The 9,394-nt window shown below is 37.9% G+C and overlaps 1 protein-coding gene across 1 annotated transcript in view; it reads left to right on the top strand.

The window, feature by feature from the left end:
* LOC103798366 (TBC1 domain family member 1-like) overlaps positions 1 to 8,537 on the top strand; it is a gene marked incomplete at its 3' end in the record, with an annotated part of 23,906 nt that extends 15,369 nt beyond the window's left edge. Inside the window, exons 3-8 of the mRNA XM_009070621.1 lie at positions 1,505 to 1,594; positions 2,804 to 2,908; positions 3,497 to 3,629; positions 5,027 to 5,118; positions 6,778 to 6,888; positions 8,409 to 8,537. Coding sequence (XP_009068869.1) covers positions 1,505 to 1,594; positions 2,804 to 2,908; positions 3,497 to 3,629; positions 5,027 to 5,118; positions 6,778 to 6,888; positions 8,409 to 8,537 — 660 coding nt within the window. The remainder of the gene's footprint in view (positions 1 to 1,504; positions 1,595 to 2,803; positions 2,909 to 3,496; positions 3,630 to 5,026; positions 5,119 to 6,777; positions 6,889 to 8,408) is intronic.
* Positions 8,538 to 9,394: the final 857 nt, after the last annotated feature.

Genomic DNA, 9,394 nt, shown 5'->3' with positions numbered 1-9,394 from the left:
CTCTGCTCATCAGTTTGTGTGTGGCTACGTATGAAATGCTTACAAGTAACTTTACATCCAGTGGAAAAAAGAAATTGTTGGTACGTTCTCAATTGAAGTTCTTACTTAAAGAAGTAAGAATTGCCATGAAGTAAGAACTGCAGCAAAGGTTGGTTGGTGTACTAGGTGTGAAAAATGTTCAGATTAGTTATCTGCTGACTGTCCTCACCTGGTTCAAACAGTCCTGATTTTGCTGTCTCTTCCTAGCCAATTTCTTGGGATTTGAGGAGTTTTAGTTTTTGGCTTTTATTCTGGTTGTTTGGGGGGGAGGAGGGGGAAGAGGTTCATTGGTTTGGGGTCTTTTCTCTTGTTCAGTTAATTCAAGTGATCACTGCTGCCCTGGGACCAAATGTGAAAGGAATGTGGGACTGAGCTATAAGAAGGAGCACCTTGCTGCAGGAAGGGGAAAGCAGCAGCAAGCAGGAGGAGGCTGCTGAGTAGGTGTTGGAAGGAATAACCACAGGAACAATACCAGGAAACCAGCAGGGAGTTGGGGGAAACCCATTATGACTTGTTGAAGTGAAAGAAGAGGTGGAAGTTGATTGCACAGGACCATTTTTAGACACAGAGGTGGCACATCTCACTTGATCCATTCACACACAGGATTCTACCCTTCCCCCTTAATAAATCAGTTATATTGGTGCTGCTGATGTTATGTGCATTTTGGGGGGGTTTGGTAGTGGTTGAAGCAGGTTTCTCTCAGTCATGCTCATGAGTGGATCCAAATTCCACCCATCTTCCCAAAAATACGAGACTTGCCTTTAGCAGGATTTCTGATGTGCTAAAAATAGGAAGAATTTAATTTTTTTTTCTGTTCCAGTGTTACAAAGATGCTGCAAAAAGATGAAAAAATGAAAACAATAGTTTCAGCTTAAACATGCCCCTTGCCATAAAAAACTAGCATCAGCTTTTGGGTCACTGCTGTACAAATGGTATACAGATTAAATAGAGTTGGAAAATGTGCTCCAGTAAGCTCATTTGTATAGTTTGAGTTAAAGGCTTTAAATCAAATGTTATGTATGTCTTAAATCAGTAAAACCTCAAAAAAATAATTAGGTGGAATACAGAGAGAGGCACACAGATTCAGATTTTAGGACAGTTTCATTAAGCAGCTTTTGTGACTGTAGTACATGCTAGGACTGCAGAAAACAAGAGGAAGGGAGTGTGAGTATATTTCTCTCAGTGCAAAGTAGGTTATTTGTGGCATAACATTGCTCTCACCTGTATAAATATTATTCTTAGCCTCTTGTCTCAAGTGTGAAATTAAACCTCAGTGCAGTAATGTGCAGAGCTCTGAGTGCCAAGTCAGTGTTGTTTCAGTATTCTTTCTGGTAATGATATACTAATTGGTCTAAATATAAAGGTAGAAAAAAATTGAGATTTATGTTCAAGAAACGTTTTTGTAGCAAGAGAAAAGGAAGTGTAATGTTACTTGTTATCTTGCTGTTTATTTTGCTCTTTCTAGATTGGCCAGTCTGAAGTTTACCTTATCAGTCCTGACACAAAAAAAGTAGCAATTGAAAAAAGCTTTAAAGAAATATCCTTTTGTTCTCAGGTAAGATTGCAGTGTATTCTTTCTCTTTATTTTGGGGTTTTTTTTTTTGTTTAAATGTTTTCTACATGGTTGTGCTCCTCAGAGCAGTAGGAGTGAGATTCTGATTGAATTCTACCCTCCTGTCTGAAGAATGTGGTGCTGGCCAAGTGATGTGTCAGTTGGGCAAATACTGATATTGAGCTTCTCCTCCAGGTATTGCATTTCAGAACATTTGAAGGGGCAATATTTTCTTGATCATACAAGAACTTTAATAATCTTTTCTTGAAGGCACTGGAGTTAAATTATAAGAGAGATAAGGATCAGTACTTAATTTCCAGAATGCTCAATCCATCAGTGATATTCTAATGACAGAAGGAAGCATGTGGTCCTGGGGAGGTATCTGAAACAGCTAAGAGCACTTTGCCAGCTCTTGGTACCTTGCAGTTCTGTAGGCAGGGCCATGATCTTGACTGGGCTCCCTACACTATAGCAGTTGGGTTTTCAGGAGAAGAAATGAGCTGGGAGGTTAGTGAGGGGACTTGGTGCCTTCTGTCCACATCTGATGTGGATGATGGAGGGAGAGTCTGCACATTGCATCAGTCTGTTCTTGCTCTATGACACTGCTGCCTCCTAAAATGCTTAGTCTGGATGTCCAATGGAGCTGGAGTAGGAGCAGCTGCAGGCTTTAGGACATTAGAATGTCCTTATCTTTTTGTGCTCATGTTTTTTTATTCTTATGTTTCAACACCTGATGTTTGTGTAATAAAGCCTTTGTTACCTACATATAATTGTCACACTCCAACAAACCAGGTATCTCCATATCATTAAATTATTTTTCTTCATGCTCTGAACATTTAATGTTAGTGTTTCAAATGATAAGACAATATTGTTCAGGTTATTTAAGGATACCTGATGCTGTTTGTCGGACACCTGGTCATTCTGTTTTATAGAAGTATTCACTTTTTATCCTTTTAAGTGCTTTTTAGAATACTTTCTTCATGATAACAAGACAAAGGGAATGTTCTGTGCTTCTTGCTGTATTAACAAGGAAAAGCAGAAAAACAGACAAAACATCCTGCTTGGCCAGATGACTTCAGTGGAGCTGTAGCAGAAAGAATTGATCTATATGTAATGCTATTGGGCCTTTCATTCTTTTATCACTGAAAGAAATACAGATACAAAACACTGGAAGTGGATGTGACTCCTTCATTGCTGTTGTTTCTTTGCTAGGGAATTAGACATGTGGATCACTTTGGGTTCATCTGCAGAGAATCTTCAGAAAATGGAGGCTTCCACTTTGTGTGCTATGTGTTTCAGTGTACAGATGAAGCACTGGTAAGTGAAAGGAAAAAAGAACCAAATAGAACAGTGGGTTATAAAAGTCTTTTACTGCTCCATGATCTGTATTTTGCTGAAGGTTTAAAAATCCTGTTCCACTCAGAAATATAATTATTTCAAAAACGTGACTGACGTAGCAGTCTGCAAAAGAACTTTTCATTTGTTTTGAGGGCAGAAATTAAAATCCCCTTTAAAATGCAGTAAATACTTTATTTATTGTACAAATTGTTAGACCATAGCCTCATTTTTTGGAGAGAGTTTTTTTGTAGTGCACCTGTTCTTAAAATCAGGACTACACTGCTGTGCTCTATGTCAGACCAGTGTATCACAACTGCAAGGAACTTTTTTTAATCCTAGACAAGAAACGGTTTTGAGATAGAGGTAGTATCTTTTTTTTAGACCACACTAATAAAATTGAATGGCCTGGAAGAGATAAGACTTCAAGTTTTGTCTTGTGTGTCTGTGCACAGAAACAGCATAGCAATGGGACAGTATCACTCTAAAAGGCTGCTGTGTTTGTGTTAAGGAAAACTGAAGCTCAGTGGAAGAGTGAAATTGTGTTCTTTTGCACACAATTCTTTTCAGGTTGATGAAATCATGATGACATTGAAACAGGCTTTCACTGTGGCTGCTGTGCAACAAACTTCCAAGGCACAGCCCCAGCTCTGCGAAGGATGTCCTATGCAGAGCTTGCATAAACTTTGTGAAAAGATAGAAGGTAAGGTTTGAAGAACTTTCTGGTTGAGTGTTTTTCCTAACAGTTTTGTTGGGGGCTGGTCTTACATGTGAAGCTCAAGGAAATTAGTGTTTAAAATGAGCTTGTGACTTAGGATAGAAGTGAAAGCCAGTCCTTTTATTTACAGGACTGTAATGTCAAGTTTTCTGTAAGGTCGTAAGAATTTTCTAACAAAAGTTAAGCTGCTTTCTTGTGTTCTAGTCAAATTTTTGAAAACTAATGAAGAGTTTCAATATTAGTGTGTTGCAGCTTGTTTGACTCTATTAGCTGTATAAATTCAGAGGATTGTAAGTAAGGAACCTCTGCAGTAACTGTGACCTGCTGTGCTATTGAATCCACTCAGATACTGACATTGTGCTGCCACTGGACATGAACTGAACAGTGATTTTAATATGTGCTTGTGGTGTTGATCTATGCTCCTTCATGAAATTGCAGCAATTAGAATTGTAGTTGATGCCCAGAATGCAAGTTCAAGACATAAAAATCCCCTTTGCATTTCAGAGAACTTCAGTTAGATTTTGTTCATTTAAGCCATGTCTGGGGTGAATAAAGGGCAACAGCAGCTTGTCAGGTCACATGACAGTAGCTTGTTGGACTAAAACCTATCTAGTATTAATGTGATGAAACTGGAGAACTTCCAAAACTACTTTCACTCTGTTTTGGTTTTCAGCTAGCTATGATTTTTGGGAAGTTCCTTAAAGGCAAATGATTCTTAATCTCAATCATGCCATCTGGTTAATTGTATCTGCTGCTTCTGAAGGAGAAATGCCCTGATCAGAAATTGAAGTACACAATACTGTTGATGGTTTGCTGTCTTTCCACAGAAAGTAGAGGAAAAGAATTTAATCCAGGATGAGAGCAGAAAAAAATAATCTGAATGAGAGGGTAGTCTGCTTTTCAACTGACAGTAAATGTTTTCTGCAAGGGGCAAAACAAGAACTTAACTAACACACAGTAAATTTACTCTTTTTCAGAAGAGGCCAATTCATACAAATTGGAGAAAATAAAAGAGAATTATACCATAACCAAAATTCAAGCACCACTGCATAAACCACCAACAAGGCAAAGCTAAAATGCAGTAGATTGTGGGTTTATTTTGTCTTGTGTGATAATGGAATCTTCAGCTAAGAGTATAATCCTGGTCTGTGCTCAGTAAATCTCCTCGTTGCAGAGTTCATGTCCCTCATTTTAAAGACCATGAGTTCAGCAGTAGCTTTAAATTAACCTAGAGTTTTTTCTAATGCCCTGTTATGAAATCATGTAATGGATCAGCTCAAATAACTGGCAAGCTTTAACTGAAATTATGGGCATATTTGTGTGGTTGATAAACTCTGGCAAAATTGACCATGTAATTTGTTCTTTTTTGTTCCTCGTGGTAGGGTTGCACCCTTCTAAGACTAAACTAGAACTGCAAAAGCATCTAACAACACTAAACAACCAGGAACAGGCCTCTGTTTTTGAAGAGGTTAAGGTAAGCTCCTTGTTTCTTTCAGGATTTTAAAGCAATTCAATTTTTTTGCAAACATCAGTGTGAAACACACAAGTTTTCTTTTTTTTTTTGTGAATTACTCATTATCACCTTGTGGTTTAATTTCAATATAATTTTTCTAGAGCTGTTCAGGAAGGATATTGAGGTGCTGGAGTGGGTGCAGAGAAGAGCAGTGAGGCTGGGGAAGGGTCTCAAGCACAAGTGCCATGAGGAGAGGCTGAGGGAGCTGGGGGTGTTCAGCCTGGAGAAGAGGAGGCTCAGGGGAGACCTTAGCACCCTCTGCAACTCCCTGACAGGAGGTTGGAGTCAGGTGGGGGTTGGGCTCTTCTCCCAGGCAACCAGCAGCAGGACAAGAGGGCACAGACTCAAGCTCTGCCAGGGGAGGGTTAGGCTGGATATCAGGAAGAGATTTTTTCCAGAGAGAGTGCTCAGACATTGGAATGTGCTGCCCAGGGAGGTGGTGGATTCACCATCCCTGGAGGTTTTCAAGCTGAGACTGGATGTGGCACTTAGTGCCATGGGCTAATGACCCCAGGAGGGTTGGACTCAATGATCTTTGAGGTCTCTTCCAACCAGGTTGATTCTATGATTGACATGCTATTGAAGATTAGGAAATTTCAGACTTTTTAAAAAAATAATGTTTTCTTCCTCTCTTAAGTCATTTCAGTCTCTTTGTGTGTTTCCATGTGGCAGTTTATCACTCAGTACCAAATTTGGATGTTACTCTGTGGGACTGATTCCATGAGCTAAGTAACTTCTTAGTGAATAGCACCTAACTGGCACTCTTGTCTTTTAGTATTCTTCATACCTTTATCAGTCTAAAGCTTTCAGTGGTCACAGGAAACTGTTAATTGCTTCTGGTGAGGGTCTGCAAATGATTAACTTGGTAAAAGCAAGGGTAAAGTGCATGTCTCCTGCTCATCTTTTTCAGCTGATTTTTCAGTTGGACTGCTTGTAGTTGTAGTCTTACAAATCTGCATATTGTAACCATGATTTGCATTTTTAGATAACTGTCTTCCTGTAGTATTTTTATTAATCTAATGTGCTGCCTTAGCATTAGCTAATTCACACTGTATCCACTAGGCTTAAACCAGCATATGCTTTTCAAAAGTCATGTTTCTGGGGTTACATTCTTTTAAATTTTTCTCTCATAATAATTCAGACCTGAACAGAATGCAGCAGAGACAGATATGTTCAACTTGTGCACTAATTTTTAAAAAACCTACGTGATTTCCCAAAACTTAAACGTCCCATGAGAAGTATTTCTAGGAGAAGGTTCAGTACTTCATGTGTGCTACAAGCCCAGAACTACAGTGGTTTGGTTTTCTTTACATCGAAAGCACATTGGCAAAAATATGTTTTAAAGCCTTTATTTGCTTGTGGCAATTTGTTACCCCCTACAGTTTTCCTTTGTCTTTCCTGTAAATTACCTGGTTTATGAAGTGAGGTTAAGTGTTTCACTGGCTGTGTTGGTGCTTTTCCTGGGACACTGGTGTCCTCTGGTGGACTGGAGTAGTAGCATGAACCAGACCAGCTCTTCCATGGATGATGTATTGACAGTGACAAAATGAATAGAGTAACTATCTGCTAACTGTTGTACAGATGTATAATCATTGTGCTTGTGGTGTTTTTCAATTAAAGAAATTAAGACCAAGAAATGATCAGAAAGAGAATGAGTTGGTTATCTCTGTTCTGAGAAACATGTATGAAGAAAAACAGAAGGACCATGTTCATGTTGGAGAAGCAAAACAGGTAAGTAATCATTCAGTTTTAGCTTGTGTAAGGAGGAGAAAGGCAAAAATACTTCATTCTATTTTTGGACCTTTCCATCACTGGCATTTTGAAACTTCAGAGTGTAAGCACTGGAAACTTTCAGTTCCAGTTATTTGTCCCTTTTAAAAATCTTGGCTGTCCCTCTGCTGCTGGCTGGTAATTCCTTTGTGGTGACTGCTGTTGGCCATTTGTGATCTAAACTAGCAAATAAATATATGGAGAGGAAATAGACCCATGAAGAAAATAGGGAAGTAGCAGCAAATCTTCATTTACTATTTGTTCACTTTGTTAATCTATTCTTCTTTTATGGCTTATTGGCTAATTATTGACCTCTCTTGAGCAGGAAAACTTTGCATATTTCATTCTTTGATTTATTGTCTTGGGCATCTCACCAGAAATACATTTCTAAGAAAAAAAACATTGTAGTTATGGCACAAGAGGAAGAAACTTTGCCTGAGGTCCTTTGTCATCATACCTGAAATGGTTTTTTTTTGGTCAGTGCCAGCTGATTATCAAATAGTTGTCAGTCACAAACAGCTTGGAAATAGGGATATAAAGGCAAGATAATACCTTAGTATGTCTTCAGTGTGATTTGAAAATACCTAAGGCCTGCTGAAGTCTGTTTGCTCAGTTTCTGGAATGAAAATTGGTTAATTTGACACTTGCAAAGATGCCAGTGCTCTAAGAACAGAGTTGACTTGCTCTCAGTCCGTGATTTGTCTCAGCGAAACATTTTATGTTTACTCTGAAAATGTATCTTCAGAGCTGTGTGATAACAGATACCTTTGAATGTGTACTCTGGCAGTGTTATTTGTCTCAGCAATCATTAATCCATGACACCCTATTGTCACTGTTCCCTTCTTTTCTGCATAGGGATTCACTCTCCTGCTTTTCATCACTTGTTTTGGCTTTTTTTCCTTCCTTGATTTATGTTTTTTAAAAAATGTGTTACTAGTACATGGATCCTATTTAACAAAAACACTTCAAAATGTGTCTTTTCCTAAGAACATAATAGCAAGCAGCATCTCATTTGCCCTTTGAATATAAGATGAGGGAAGGTAAAAAGAAAATACAAAGGCCTGTAACTTTTGTCATGCTGGAAATAGGATGCTTTAAAATGATATCTTCATCAATTTTGATTGATTTCTGGGTTGAAGAAGAAGAAATAAATTAGGGATCACTAATCTGTTACTCTTAAACATTTAGAATTTTACAACTGTACGTTGACATTAAAGAAAATTTCTCAACAGAGCCATAAATTTCTATGAAAATGGCAATTATTCTGAAGCATGTTACTACACACAGCACATTTCTTTAAGAGATTTCCTGGTCTTATGTTAGGATAGTTTATTTGACTTCAGTACAAGTATCAGTAGAGAAAAGGCATGAAAAGCCAAGGACTCAGTACTGGTTCAGGTTACAGAAGCCTTCAGACTGTTGACTGAGATTCTGCTCCATGATGTTGAGTGTTTTGCATTTCTGTTTTTAAACACTTGCAGACCTCCCAGCCACCTGCGGAGAATGCTGTAAACGAGGTGCCCAGCAGTGCTCCGAGGTTCAGATTAGATATGTTAAAGAACAAAGCCAAAAGGTCACTGACAGAATCATTTGAAAGTATTTTATCACGTGTAAGTATCTTTGTGTTTATTGTCTTTGAACAGAATGTCTTTGTTTTATTTATTTGAACGTGTTTATTGTCTTTGAACAGAATGTCTTTGTTTAATTTACTTGAACCATAGAAAAGTCATTTTGTTGTCCTTTCAGGCTGTAGCCCAGACACAGTGACAAAAATATTTTGAGTGTACATGTTACAAGAAGACAAAACAAAGCTAGCCCAGACACAGTGACAAAAATATTTGGGTGTACATGTTACAAGAAGACAAAACGAAGTAGGACTTTGGTAGAGAGAATACCAAGTCCTGGATAAAGTGAGCTAATTCCTGGATAAGTAGTAGTGTTTATAGGCATTTCAAAAATTTAATATGAAGTTGAGCATAAGGACTTGTGAAAAGCGATGATTGTTTTATTTCTGTTTTGGATTTAGAAAATTAAAAACAATAGTTATAATTCCTCACTTTGCTTTGTGTAGAAGGAAATTATTAAGGAACTGACTAAGCATTCCTGATGAGATAGAATTTATTAGTGACACAAAACTGATGAGTAATGGGATATCTGAAGTTTTAAATCCCATAGATTATTTGAAGGTAGGGAATGTTACGAAGTTCAGATGGCACTAAGAATATGAAGGCATTTATGCAATATTACATCAGGTAAAATTTTTTTGAAACAGTGTCTGGAAATTCTGATTAATGGGAAGAACTTGAGCTTCTGTGTCACAGTGATTCCAAAAACATCGTGTTGGCAAAATGCTTATTATGAACAGATCACTGGAATTATCTGCTGGAAGTATACAGCAGCAGTTACAAATAAAATGCTAAGTTTAAGCACTATTCAAATCTACATAGTGTCTTCTCATTCAAACAAT

Source organism: Acanthisitta chloris, unplaced genomic scaffold, assembly GCF_000695815.1.
Source record: "Acanthisitta chloris isolate BGI_N310 unplaced genomic scaffold, ASM69581v1 scaffold22852, whole genome shotgun sequence".
Taxonomy (NCBI): Eukaryota; Metazoa; Chordata; class Aves; order Passeriformes; family Acanthisittidae; genus Acanthisitta; species Acanthisitta chloris.
Note: the sequence above shows the minus strand (reverse complement) of the source record. Positions and strands in the feature narration are given on the sequence as shown.